General features: G+C 41.8%; 1 protein-coding gene across 1 annotated transcript in view; it reads left to right on the top strand.

The window, feature by feature from the left end:
• The first annotated feature begins 8,854 nt into the window (after positions 1-8,854).
• LOC126239201 (phospholipase B1, membrane-associated-like) overlaps positions 8,855-15,274 on the top strand; it is a 78,335-nt gene continuing 71,915 nt past the window's right edge. The window contains exon 1 of the mRNA XM_049947847.1: positions 8,855-9,160. Coding sequence (XP_049803804.1) covers positions 8,855-9,160 — 306 coding nt within the window. The remainder of the gene's footprint in view (positions 9,161-15,274) is intronic.

The following is a 15,274-nucleotide window of genomic DNA, read 5'->3' as shown; positions in this document are numbered from 1 at the left end:
TTTCGCTTTCTGATAGATGGTGCTGTAATAGTCACAAACGTGTAAGTACGTGGTATCATATAACATGCCGCCAGTGCGGACGGTATTTGCTTCGTGATATATTACCCGTGGTAAAATGGACCGTTTTCCAATTGCGGAAAAGGTGGATATCGTGTTGATGTATGGCTATTGTGAACAAAATGCCCAACGGGCGTGTGCTACGTATGCTGCTCGGTATCCTGGACGACATCAGCCAAGTGTCCGGACCGTTCGCCGGATAGTTACGTTATTTAAAGAAAACAGAAAGTGTTCAACCAAATGTGAAACGTCAACCAACATCTGCAACAAATGATGATGGTCAAGAAGGTGTTTTAGCTGCTGTCGCGGCTAATCCGTACATCAGTAGCAGACAAATTGCGCGAGAATCGGGAATCTCAAAAACGTCGGTGTTGAGAATGCTACATCAACATCGATTGCACCCGTACTATATTTCGATGCACCCGCGACGACTTTGAACGTCGTGTACAGTTCTGCCACTGGGCGCAAGAGAAATTACGGGACGATGACAGATTTTTTGCAAGCGTTCTATTTAGTAACGAAGCGTCATTCACCAACAGCGGTAACGTAAACCGCCATAATATGCACTATTGGGCAACGGAAAATCCACGATGGCTGCGAAAAGTGGAACATCAGCGACCTTGGCGGGTTAATGTATGGTGCGGCATTATGGGAGGAAGGATAATTGGCCTCCATTTTATCGATGGCAATCTAAGTGGTGCAATGCATGCTGATTTCCTACGTAATGTTCTACCGATGTTACTACAAGATGTTTCACTGCCTAACAGAATGGCGATGTACTAAGATCATGATGGATGTCCGGCACATAGGTCGGGTGCGGTTGAAGCGGTATTGAATAGCATATTTCATGACAGGTGGATTGGTCGTCGAAGCACCATGCCATGGCCTACACGTTCACCGGGTCTGACGTCCCCGGATTTCTTTCTGTGGGGAAGGTTGAAGGATATTTGCTATCGTGGTCCACCGACAACGCCTGAAAACATGCGTCTACGCATTGTCAATGCATGTGCGAACATTACGGAAGGCGAACTACTCTCTGTTGAGAGGAATGTCGTTACACGTATTGCCAAATTCAATGATGTTGACGGACATCATTTTGAGCATTTATTGCATTAATGTGTGGCTGGTCCCGGCGGAGGTTCGAGTCCTCCCTCGACCATGGGTGTGTGTGTTTGCCCTTAGGATAATTTAGGTTAAGTAGTGTGTAAGCTTAGGGACTTATGACCTTAAAAGTTAAGTCCCTTAAGATTTCACAAAAGGCTAAAGCAGAAGCCTTACCGTTTACAATTGCTACAAGCCCTGACACCCGATGACAAAGCCAAACGCTTTGAATTTTCGGCGCGGTTGCAACAGCTCATGGAAGAGGGTGCGTTCAGTGCGAAACTTGTTTTCAGTGATGAAGCAACATTTTTTCTTAATGGTGAAGTGAACAGACACAATGTGCGAATCGGGGCGGTAGAGAATCCTCACGCATTCGTGCAGCAAATTCGCAATTCACCAAAAGTTAACGTGTTTTGTGCAATCTCACGGTTTAAAGTTTACGGCCCCTTTTTCTTTTGCGAAAAAAACGTTACAGGACACGTGTATCTGGACATGCTGGAAAATTGGCTCATGCCACAACTGGAGACCGACAGCGCCAACTTCATCTTACAACAGGATGGTGCTCCACCGCACTTCCATCATGATGTTCGGCATTTCTTAAACAGGAGATTGGAAAACCGATGGATCGGTCGTGGTGGAGATCATGATCAGCAATTCATGTCATGGCCTCCACGCTCTCCCGACTTAACCCCATTCGATTTCTTTCTGTGGGGTTATGTGAAAGATTCAGTGTTTAAACCTCCTCTACCAAGAAACGTGCCAGAACTGCGAGCTCGCATCAACGATGCTTTCGAACTCATTGATGGGGACATGCTGCGCCGAGTGTGGGAGGAACTTGATTATCGGCTTGATGTCTGCCGAATCACTAAAGGGGCACATATCGAACATTTGTGAATGCCTAAAAAAACTTTTTGAGTTTTTGTATGTGTGTGCAAAGCATTGTGAAAATATCTCAAATAATAAAGTTATTGTAGAGCTGTGAAATCGCTTCAATCATTTGTAATAACCCTGTAGATAGTGAGATATTCACTTCTAAACGCATACTACGTCTTCACTGCACAAGCCACAGAATTCTCACAAGCGCACAAGTCGGCACTACGGAATATTTCTATGTCCCAAAACACGCGCAAACTGCTCCACTCTCCTAGTCGTTTCCGCGCCTTCACGTCCAGCACTCTCCCGTGTCCTCTCCCATACAGTCCAGAACTTCTCTGTGCTCTCTCGAAACGATGCTCCTCCCCCACTTCCATACAGTCTCTCCACGTGTCCTTTTTGGAACGATCGTTGTGATAGGCTAGAGCGCTACCGCCCTGTCTTCAAGCCAATCGCCGGCCGAAGTGGCCGTGCGGTTAAAGGCGCTGCAGTCTGGAACCGCAAGACCGCTACGGTCGCAGGTTCGAATCCTGCCTCGGGCTTGGATGTTTGTGATGTCCTTAGGTTAGTTAGGTTTAACTAGTTCTAAGTTCTAGGGGACTAATGACCTCAGCAGTTGAGTCCCATAGTGCTCAGAGCCATTTGAACCATTTTTTTCCAAGCCAATCAACACTCACAAACATAATGAAACATTCTAAATACTGGATTCACATGTAAATAACTTGAAATTAAATAAATATTCCTACGGATGGCCCATAAACATGCTCTAATGCACATTATTAAATACATAAACAAATTAAATACACATATATCAAAGGGATAGAACAGAAGGTAGGCCAGTAGCGTAATGTCTCTGTGCTTTCTAAAAAACAGTAAATATTTAACCAGTTTCTTCATCAATAGTATATATCGGATATAAACAAAGACACAGATAAATAAATATATCTATAAGCATGCTGCTACCGTTTTCTAGCGTAACTGTGGAGTATTTATGGTCTGACGTGATCGATAGTAATGGTCCACTTTGACCTCCAATAACTCATGTACTATTCAAGATACATTCCTGTAATTTATACCAATTTCGGTTTATACTAATAGATTTCTAAAGACACGTCGATCAGCAAAATCGGATGAACCGTTTAGATTTTGGAAATTCGTTGCTGGGTGTTACTTGTATAACTTACAGTCAGATACTAAACTTTAAACTAATGAAGATATTGAAAATCTGTTTACGTCATCAGAATCGTCACGCAAATAATGGTAATGTACATGTTCCTTTTTAAGGTATCATGATTCCTCTGGCTATTATTAATTTCCACATGAACAGCAAAATGTCAGCCACTATGGTTTCACAAAGTCCGCCATATTTGGCACTCCTGGCATGTCTCCTCCATCGGCACAGCAACGCGGTCGGCTGGACCACGTGGTCCGGCTGGCCGTTGCGCAGCATCACGCGGTTGCTAACGAGCCGCGGCTTGCCGAGTGGCCCGAGCGGTGGCCGCCAGCTCTGAACTTAAAATGTTTCCAGGGCGCCACTACTCGCCCATTACCTCACACAGTCTAGGGACCGATGACCTCAGCAGAATTCACGAACATTTGAACATCTTTTATTCAAAGGTATCACAATGATTTTCGCTTGTAACTTTCGATTTGTTCCTTTCCAAACCAGGGAGCATTACCTCAAATTGATACAGTTTTCATTCTTCAAAGTTTGCAACATAATCACTGAATCACCTTGTATACATATACATTTGCAGGCACCGGTGCCTCTAACTTTGACGGTACGCAGCATCGTTGGATGACATTTCTGGACATGTGTTCCTATTCAGATATTATGTGCTCATTACTCTTTACTAGTCCTAGAAGCTTGTAACAGGAATTTACGAATACCCTGTAGATGAGTTTTACTCCAGTGTATAAGTCACCAAACAAGGGCACAGACAGTGACTACTTGGAAAGACGAAAAAGCTACACTAATGTTCAGAGCTTAAGGGGCTCCGGGACGCCCTATACTTGCAATGTTAAAATAACGCTTATAAATTAAATCTTTCCTCACAAAGTATTTGAGGTAGGAAGTTGAACTTTTTACAGATTATTTATTGGAATATGGGCTACAACTTAACACAGGGATTTTACAAAATTTTAGTTCAGTTATTAAAGATGATTTTTTTTCAATTGTAATGAAAATTCACAAAATTTTTTTGCAATTTTTTATTTATATATTCAAAAATATACAGTTTTTTGGAAAAAGGCTGTTTTAAATTATGCAGAAGGTACTGTGTAACATTTACTGAAAGTTTGAAACAAATATGTTTGGAAGGTCATTAGAAAACATGTAATTAGTATGAGAAAATAAAAGTTTTGGGAATCGAGCGACAAAGATTGGATTAACTTTTTAGTGCATTCCAGGTCCATAGGATGGATTATCTTCATCCTCTGCTAACTCCTCCTCCAGCTTCCTCTTGTTCCTCCTCCTGTTTACTCTTGCTTGTATTTCTAGACTCTTTACAGCCCTGTCTGCAGCCCGAAGGCGTTCCTTGTCTAAAGCAAGCATCGCTCGTACCATGTTAGAACCTATCTTCATTCCCATATTTCTAAATACCTTTGGCTTTCCAACATTTCTCCTTTTCTTAAAAGCCTTCAAAGAATTTCTAATAACTTTACTTTTACTCATTATTATACTTCAACAAAACAGATACTCAAGAAACAGAATTAATTACGAATATTTTCGAGATAACGACAGAGTAAATAAACATGAAACAATCGACAATCACACCAGCGATATATATTGAACCATCACAGGTTAGCCACAACACATACTTTATCTCACATCACTAAAATGTACCTGATGAACACGGACGTTAATAATAACACCATTTGACAGCAGTTTAACAGCGCCACAGTGGGTCACGACCATGTAGAACACATTTCAAAAAAAAAAAAAAAATTAAAAATAGTTGTAGTCTTCGGAATTGAATAAATTATATATCTATTAAAAGGTAATAGTCTGCAGATTCAGAAAACGCAAAAAAGTAAAAATTGAACTTTTCATGATTTTGAGCCTTTCCGGAGCCCCTTAAAGACTGATTTGGCGAGAGGTGAGAATACATAACACACTCGGGAACATTGTTGAGTATGGTGTTGTTCGTCGAGGTGTTTTGGTGTGTGGAGGCATAATGTCGTCTGGGTGTACTAACGCTATACTTGAACATGGTACATTCACCTCTTAACATAATTGTAACACTGTACTCCAGCTCCTTGTGCGTTAGACCTTGACTTAGTGTTTTTGGATGACTGTCCGACGTATCGAACAGAATAGATGGAGGACCTCTTGGAATTAAAACATATTCAGCGAATGGAGGGACGTGCCCATTCTGCAGACATAAATAGCATCTAGCACACGTGGAATGGTTTGGGTAAGCGTGCTGTAGCGCGTACAACAACCATCCACATGTTGCCAAGTGCCCTGCTGGAGTAATGAAACGTCCTGCTACAAGAACACCATATCAATCTTGTGGTCGGCATGGGAGCACGTTGTACAGCGCACTTTTCTATCACTGGTGATCGTATACCACACTTAGAACCACGTTCCCCATTTTGTAATGCCGAGGGACTTACCATAAATGTCGCTGACTTCAGCACAATTATTCTTTTTGAATAACCGCCTCAATCCAGGTAGTCTCACTACGTATTTCTGACAGTTATTTTCAACATCTACATCTACATCTACATCTACACGGATACTCTGCAAATCACATTTAAGTGGCTGGCAGAGGGTTCATCGAACCACCTTCACAATTCTCTGTTATTACAATCTCGTATAGCGCGCAGGAACAATGAACAACTATATCTTTCCACACGAACTCTGATTTCCCTTATTTTATCGTGGTGATCGTTCCTTCCTATGTAGGTCGGTGTCAACAAAATATTTTCGAATTCAGAGGAGAAAGATGGTGATTCGAATTTCGTGAGAAGATTCCGTCGCAACGAAAAATGCCTTTCTTTTAATGATGTCCAGCCCAAAACCTGTATCATTTCTGTGACACTCTCTCCCATATTTCGCGATAACACAAAACGTGTTGCCTTTCCTTGAACTTTTTCGGTGTACTCCGTCAGTCCTGTCTGGTAAGGATCCCACACCGCGCAGCAGTATTCTAAAAGAGGGCGGAGAAGCGTAGTGTAGGTAGTCTCCTTAGTAGGTCTGTTACATTTTCTAAGTGTCCTGCCAATAAAACGCAGTCTTTGGTTAGCCTTCCCCACAACGTTTTCTATGTGTTCCTTCCAATTTAAGTTGTTCGTAATTGTAATACCGAGGTATTTAGTTGAATTTATGGCTTTTAGACTAGACTGATTTATCGTGTAACCGAAGTTTAACGAGTTCCTTTTAGGACTCGTGTGGATGACCTCACACTTTACGTTATTTAGGGTCAACTGCCACTTTTCGCAGCGTTCAGATATCTTTTCTAAATTGTTTTGAAATTTGTTTTGATCTTCTGATTATTGGTCGATAAACGACAGCGTTATCTGCAAACAACCGAAGACGGATGCTCAGATTGTCTCCCAAATCGTTTATATAGATAAGGAACAGAAAAGAGCCAATAAAACTACCTCTGGGAACGCCAGAAATCACTTCTGTTTTACTCGATAACTTTCCATCAATTACTACGAACTGTGACCGACCTGACAGGAAATAACAAATCCAGCCACATAACTGAGACGATATTCCATATGCACGCAATTTCACTACGAGCCGCTTGTGTGGTACAGTGTCAAAAGCCTTCCGGAAGTCCAGAAATACGAAATCGATCTGAAATCCCTTGTCAGTAGCACTCAATACTTCATGTGAATAAAGAGCTAGTTGTGTTGCACAGGAACGATGTTTTCTGAACCCGTGTTGACTGTGTGTCAATAGACCGTTTTCTTCAAGGTAATTCATAATGTTCGAACACAATATATGTTCTAAAATGCTGCTGCATATCGACGTTAGAGATATGGTCCTGTACTTTAGTGGATTACTCCCACCACCTTTCTTGAATATTGGTGTTACCTGTATAACTTTCCAGTCTTTGGGTACGGATCTTTCGTCGAGCGAACCGTTGTATATGCTTGTTAAGTATGGAGCTAATGCATCAGCATACTTCGAAAGGAACCTAATTGGTATACAGTCTGGACCAGAAGACTTGCTTTTATTAAGTGATTTAAGTTGCTTCACTACTCCAAGAATATTTACGTCTACGTTACTCATGTTGGCAGCTTTTCTCGATTCGAATTCTGGAATATTTACTTCGTCTTCTTTTGTGAAGGCATTTCGGAAGGCTGTGTTTAGTAACTCTGCTTTGGCAGAGCTGTCGCTGTGTATTATACTATAGCAGTTCTTTCTATAGATAGTGTCGGAAGTTCCATGCGGCTTTTCGCGGATGATGCTGTAGTATACAGAGACGTTACAGCATTAGAAAATTGCAGCGAAATGCAGGAAGGTCTGCAGCGGATAGGCAGTTGGTGCAGGGAGTGGCAACTGACCCTTAACATAGACAAATGTAAGGTATTGCGAATACATAGAAAGAAGGACCCTTTATTGTATGATTATATGATAGCGGAACAAACACAGGTAGCAGTTACTTCTGTGAAATATCTGGGAGTATGCGTGCGGAACGATTTGAAGTGGAATGATCATATAAAATCAATTGTTGGTAAGGTGGGTGCCAGGTTGACATTCATTGGGAGTCCTTAGAAAATGTAGTCCATCAACAAAGGAGGTGGCTTACAAAACACTCGTTCGACCTATACTTGAGGATTGCTCATCAGTATGGGATCCGTACCAGGTCGGGTTGACAGAGGTGATAGAGAAGATCCAAAGAAGAGTGGCGCGTTTCGTCACAGGGTTATTTGGTAAGCGTGGTAGCGTTACGGAGATGTTTAGCAAACTCAAGTGGCAGACTCTGCAAGAGAGGCGCTCTGCATCGCGGTGTAGCTGGCTGTCCAGGTTTCGAGAGGGTGCGTTTCTGGATGAGGTATCGAATATATTGCTTCCCCCTACTTATAGCCGGCCGAAGTGGCCGTGCGGTTAAAGGCGCTGCAGTCTGGAACCGCAAGACCGCTACGGTCGCAGGTTCGAATCCTGCCTAGGGCATGGATGTTTGTGATGTCCTTAGGTTAGTTAGGTTTAACTAGTTCTAAGTTCTAGGGGACTAATGACCTCAGCAGTTGAGTCCCATAGTGCTCAGAACCAACCAACCAACCCTACTTATACCTCCAGAGGAGATCACGAATGTTAAATTAGAGAGATTCGAGCGCGCACGGAGGCTTTCCGACAGTCGTTCTTCCCTCGAATCATACGCGACTGGAACAGGAAATGGAAGTATTGACAAAAAAAAAAAATGGTTCAAATGGCTCTGAGCACTATGGGACTTAACATCTGTGGTCATCAGTCCCCTAGAACTGAGAACTACTTAAACCTAACTAACCTAAGGACATCACACACATCCATGTCCGAGTCAGGATTCGAACCTGCGACCGGAGCGGTCACGCGGTTCTAGACTGAAGCGCCTAGAACCACACGGTCACACCGACCGGCAGGTAATGACAGCGGCACGTAAAGTGCCCTCCGCCACACACCATTGGGTGGCTTGCGGAGTGTAAATGTAGATGTGTGTATGCTCGAAGTTTCATCGTGTTATGTTACTTGGCATTGAGACATCACACGAAGGCCACTTTCATGTTTAAGTCCTCCACACACTGTACAAGCTAGGACATCCCTTATAGCCAAACGAATTACGAAATTTTAGTGTCTTATGAATTTTGTAACCTACGTAGGTGCGCCACCATGGCAGTACGAACAGACTGGAGGTGCCTCGCAGCCTCTGTGTTAATCCTGGCGTCAGCAGCTTCGCCAGTGGCCGCCAGCTCAGAAGCCGCGACGGCTGCCCACAGCCCGGCCAGCGCGCCAGCAGGAGAGGCGACGCCCCGGCCCAGCGGCCAGCCGACGCCGCTGGAGTCCGCCGCACAGTGGGCGACGGCGCGCCTCTCGTGGCTGGCCGACGCCGCGCAGGACGCGGCCGACGCCGTGCTGGAACTGCCGCGGCAGCTGCTGCTGCTGCCCATCCGGCTCGGCTACTACCCCGGCCTCAAGGTGCGTAGGTAGGGTCCACCTCGGTCTTGCATGAACCACATCTTGTCGAAATCAGCATCACTTTGGATAATCGGGATGAAACCATTTCCAAAACCTTCAAATGCTGTTCGGTAGTCCACCATGCCATAAAGGAATACCGCACCAATTATTCTGTGACTGGACATTGCACACCACAGAGTCACCCGTTGAGGCTCAAGAGGCTTCTCTATCACGAAATGCGGATTCTCAGTCCCACAAATCCGCCAATTTTGCTTATTGACGAACCCATCCAAATGAAACTTGGTTTCGTCGTTAAATCAAACCGTATTCATATCAAAGTCCTGGTCGTCAGTTCTGTGGACAATAGTGTTGGCGAAACACAGCAGGTGTTCCATGGCCCTGGAGCTTAATGGCCAATGGGGTTGAGTTTTGTATGGGAAGAGATATAGGTCTTCAACAACTATGTGTTGCAGTGTCTCCCAGTTGATTCCCACCTGTTGTGCAGCTCGTTTGATCGATTTCTTGAGGTTGGTTTGAAAGACAGCGCGTGTCTTCTCGATGTTTTCAGCTGTTTTGTCCCTTTTTGGACGACCGATACTGCCTATACTGCCATCATGAACACTACCTGTTCTCTCAGACTTCCGAATCAAATTCTTGATTGTTAACACTCTTGGACCGGCTGTCTTCAGCTTGAACTTGGTCGCAAACTTCCTTTGAGCCGAAGCTGTGCTGTTATTGTTCGCATAGTAGGCCTTCACAAGCGGTATATTCTCAGGCACGCTGTACCGTGACATTTTCACGAGCAAATGGACGACATCAAGACGCGTGCGCATGTGCATGCTAGTTCCCATTATTCCCCGCGGTCAACCATGCAGTTTGAACGTTCTAACGCAAACCATTCAGAAGTTATGGCGGTTTTATTTCGTGTAGCTTAGTAATTGTCACCCTGTATGAATTAATATTTTCGTGGTCATAGATTGTAAACTGCAACTACGATAAGTTAATCAGTTGTGTATCTAGCCATTCACATGCGATTTTGGTAGCAAACAAATATTAAATTACAAATTGCACATGTTGCTGGATGCGATCTGATCTTTATTGATGAATATGAATTTTAGTAGCCAAGCTAGAGTGTTCAAATATTTTTATTTCCTCAGGTTCCTGTTTCGACGGGTCTACGTGTCATTTTCAAGTCTCCTGCAAATAACATTACTGTGCGTAATTCGTACAATCATAAAAAGAGCACACTGGACATTGAAATCGGCAAAAGAAGCTACAAAGTTAAATATCCAACATGTAGAAATGACGATAACATACATACACTTCCGATTTTTAACTTTTAATTTGTACTGAAGCACGATTTTCGCGGTACTCCACTTGATAATGGCAACCCAGCGAAATAAAATTGTGTATTTTATTAATAAGTAGTTCACCTTCAAAGATGACAATGATATACTTCAACAATATCTTTTGACTGTGAGCCACTGGTACGAAAAGTTAATACACAACCGAGTTGCAAGCTCAGATGTTTCTTATATGCATTGGTTCCATGTGTACTCTGTAGTAGTAGTAGCGGTAGTAGTAGTAACAGTAGTGGTAGTGGTTTTATTTATCTATAGTTCTCTTTTACAAGGGTGCAGGTTATGTCCTGTTATTACAATTTAAGTTCAACGAAAATAAAGTAATTCACAGATACAAATATTTCCATAGTTACAGCGGTGTAAGATTTTACAGGAAAGAAAAAAATGAAGGAAAAATATACTGTGAAGGTGTTATTTATAATGATGGATGTTTTAATATCGTTATTATTATTTAATTGTGTTACATTTCTGACCAATTATTTATTCTGCGTCACATAAGTAATTCTTCAAGGTATAGGCTGTATTGCCTATCAGTACTTTTTAACTCCCATTTTAAATAAGTTTATTTTAGTAATTTCTTTACTATCTTTTGGTAATTTACTGTCAAGTTTTATTCCTTGGTAAAAATGCTGTTTGTGATATAAGTTTATTCTTTCTTGGCAAATATAAGTTTAGTCCAGAGTTCGTTCCGTTGTCGTGGACGGAAGAATTGTCTGGGCAGTAATTATCAATTTTTTTTAATGTGTACAACTGATTGGTAAATGTAGTCACATAGAGCATTTAAAATCCCCACTGTTTTTAACAGATCTTTAAAATCTGCCCGACTTCTATTTTCGGTTAACTACTTATCTGCAGTTTGAAAATTATATTCATGTTTTATGCATTTCTTCCAGAGAAAAGGATGCCATAGCTAAGAACTGAGTGTGCAGATGGTAGTATGTACCTAAAAGAAAGCACCTTTGTGCTTTCACACCACTGAGAATTCTAGAAATTTTGCATTTGCTGCACAGTCTACAGAGGTATTATCGGAACCAGTCATTAGCTACCCTACTTATTTGGTAGAAGCTTACAGTCAACAACATAAAAAATTTAGAAAAATGTAAAAAGATCCGTGTGACACACTCAGCCTTGTCAGAAGCTTAAGGTTCTACTATTCTGAAATCTGCTATGAATGATTCTGTGCTTCTACCACTTCAGAAAGCGAACTGTGATTCACTTAATAGGTTGTATTTATTCACGTGAGTCATTACGATGTTTTTCGTTGCTGGGTCTACTACTTTTAAAAATGGTAACACAAGAGAAATGGGCCGGTGTTTTTCTGCGTCTTCTGTATTAACTTTCTTGCCAGAGGTACAACTGTCTCCTGTTTTAAATACTCCGAAATTTCTCTGATGTGGAGGATTCATATACAGGGTGATTCAAAAAGAATACCACAACTTTAAAAGTGTGTATTTAATGAAAGAAACATAATATAACCTTCTGTTATACATCATTACAAAGAGTATTTAAAAAGGTTTTTTTTCACTCAAAAACAAGTTCAGAGATGTTCAATATGGCCCCCTCCAGACACTCAAGCGATATCAACCCGATACTCCAACTCGTTCCACACTCTCTGTAGCATATCAGGCGTAACAGTTTGGATAGCTGCTGTTATTTCTCGTTTCAAATCATCAATGGTGGCTGGGAGAGGTGGCCGAAACACCATATCCTTAACATACCCCCATAAGAAAAAATCGCAGGGGGTAAGATCAGGGCTTCTTGGCGGCCAGTGATGAAATGCTCTGTCACGGGCTGCCTGGCGGCCGATCCATCGCCTCGGGTAGTTGACGTTCAGGTAGTTACGGACAGATAAGTGCCAATGTGGTGGCGCTCCATCCTGCTGAAATATGAATTTGCAGCTCTCTGCTAGCTCTGGGGGTCGACTTTCCTGGGCTGCGAACAAATGCTTGCTGGATGCGTGCTACATTTTCATCACTCGTTCTCGGCCGTCCAGATCTTTTCCCTTTGCACAAACACCCATTCTCTGTAAACTGTTTATACCAACGTTTAATACACCACCTATCAGAAGGTTTAACACCATACTTCGTTCGAAATGCACGCTGAACAACTGTCGTCGATTCACTTCTGCCGTACTCAATAACACAAAAAGCTTTCTGTTGAGCGGTCGCCATCTTAGCATCAACTGACGCTGACGCCTAGTCAACAGCGCCTCAAGCGAACAAATGTACAACTAAATGAAACTTTATAGCTCCCTTAATTCGCCGACAGATAGTGCTTAGCTCTGCCTTTTGTCGTTGCAGAGTTTTAAATTCCTAAAGTTGTGGTATTCTTTTTGAATCACCCTGTATTATGTTTGTAAGGGATCTTGTGTAATCTACATTCATTGTTCCAGTATACACATCGGTACTTCATTTAAACCCACAACTTTTAATTTTTATCATTTTTACTGTTTTACTGATTTCATAATGTGTGGTCAGTAGTAATGTCATTGTACTTAGTGTATAATTACCTACAGGTGTTTTTGGGAATTTTTGTTGTAATTTTCTGTAATGTTTGGAAACTGTTCTTTCATATAGTTTGCTAGCTAGTGTCCATTATTTAATACTTTAAATTCCCTCTCTTATCAATGTATTATTATGTCTTTGTTTATCTCTACCTGTGTGCTGTCTTATAACATCTCAGACTGTTTTTCAGTTATTCTCTGCAGTCTGTATTATTTTTGGCATTAAATGACTTTTTGCAGCAGTTAGCATCTTTCTATAAAGCTTTTTATACCGTTGATAGAATTTTACGAACTCTGGCTGATTATTATCCTTTTTCTTGGAACGTAATTACTTAAGGCTTTGGGAGAACTTCTTAATCTCTGCTGTTATCCATTTGTTTTTGTGAGACATTCACACTGCCTTTGATACATTTCAAAATGTCTTCTCAAAGTTCAACTTAAATAATGTCAATAATTCAGAGAAATTCACACTTACATTGGTTTCTATATACTATTCATCCCAACTTTTGTTTGCTAGTTCTTTCGAAAAATGTATTTTTATTTGTGATTTAGGTCTTTTTTCGGTCTGCCATTCAGTAAATTTTTCCATACCCATACTGCTGCCCCTTACCAGGGCAACTTAAAGAAAACTGCCCATCATCTAGCGCACAACCGCCTCAAGGACTATGTCTTTTTTTTTTTACGTTTGATGAGACTCGCGTCGACTTGTTCGCTGTCATTCTCTTCGTCTGTGAGAAATAACTGCAAACTACAAAATTAAAAAATGGTTCAAATGGCTCTGAGCACTATTGGGATTAACATCTGAGGTCATCAGTCCCCTAGAACTTAAAACTACTTAAACCTAACTAACCTAAGGACATCACACACATCCATGCCCAAGGCAGAATTCGAACCTGCGACAGTAGCAGTCGCGCGGTTCCGGACTGAAGCGCCTAGAACCGCTCGGTCACCAAGGTCGGCTGCAAACTACATCCACAATTATTTTTGGAATATACGAGTTTGCCATTCTCTGTCTTCCCCAACAATTTTTACACTCTAGAGCTGCCTCAAGTACCATGGAAGTTACTCTGTGATGTCTTAACATATGTTCCATCATCTTGCTCCTTCTTCTTACCTTGTTTCCACATGTTCCTCTCCTCATCGATTTTGTAGGTAACTTCATCATTTCTTGTCGCATATAACTAATTTTACATCCGTCTATACCGTAACATCTCAAACGCTTCAGTTGTTTCCTAATTCGCCCACAATTCATGATTAACATTCATACGATGTTGTGTACCAAAATTACATTTACAGAAGTTTCTTCTTCAGACTGAAGCCGATATTTGATACTAGCAGAATTCTTTTGACCAGCAATGTCCTCTTTGTCTTTGCCACTCAGCTTTTAAAGTCGTTTATTCGTCCATGAATCTTTGCATTGTTATCTTTTCGCTCTGAATTTTAATTCTGCTTCTGAACATTTTTTTTTGTTTCAGCCATTACTTCTTCGTTGTATGGTTTGCACACTAACGCTGAAAGACTACATCTCTGTCTTTCTAAGTTTTTAGTTCAAGTACTTCATACTTGAGCCGGCCGGGTCGGCCGAGCGGTTCTAGGCGCTTCAGTCTGGAACCGCGTGACCGCTACGGTCGCAGGTTCGAATCCTGCCTTGGGCATGGATGTGTGTGATGTCCTTAGGTTAGTTAGGTTTAATTAGTTCTAAGTTCTAGGCGACTGATGACCTCAGAAGTTAAGTCGCATAGTGCTCAGAGCTATTTGCTCAGAGCCATTTGAACCATTTGAACTTCATACTTGGTCTTACATTCATATTATTCTTTATCATTAGTATACATTTCTTGAAGCCAGAGCCGCGGGGGAGTAGCCGAGCGGTCAAGGGCGCTGCAGTCATGGACTGTGCGGCTGGTCCCGGCGGAGGTTCGAGTTCTCCCTTGGGCATGGGTGTGTGTGTTTGTCCTTAGGATAATTTAGGTTAAGTAGTGTGTAAACTTAGGGACTGCTGACCTTAGCAATTAAGTCCCATAAGATTTTACACACATTTGAACATTTTGAAGGTAGACTTATCGTCATCTAGCAGATGCTTAATTTTCTTTTCGATTCAAGTTCATTTTATTCTTCTCAGCTACTTCGATGAGAAGTTAAACTGATTGTGCGACAATTTTCGCTTTTATCTGCACTTGTTATCCTACTGATTACATAGATAACAGTCTTTCAGACGTCTGATGGTATGTTACCAGATTCACAGATTTTAGGAAGCAGCTTGAACAGACTTTT

The sequence above is a fragment of the Schistocerca nitens genome, chromosome 1 (genome assembly GCF_023898315.1).
Source record: "Schistocerca nitens isolate TAMUIC-IGC-003100 chromosome 1, iqSchNite1.1, whole genome shotgun sequence".
NCBI classification, from domain to species: domain Eukaryota; kingdom Metazoa; phylum Arthropoda; class Insecta; order Orthoptera; family Acrididae; genus Schistocerca; species Schistocerca nitens.
Note: the sequence above shows the minus strand (reverse complement) of the source record. Positions and strands in the feature narration are given on the sequence as shown.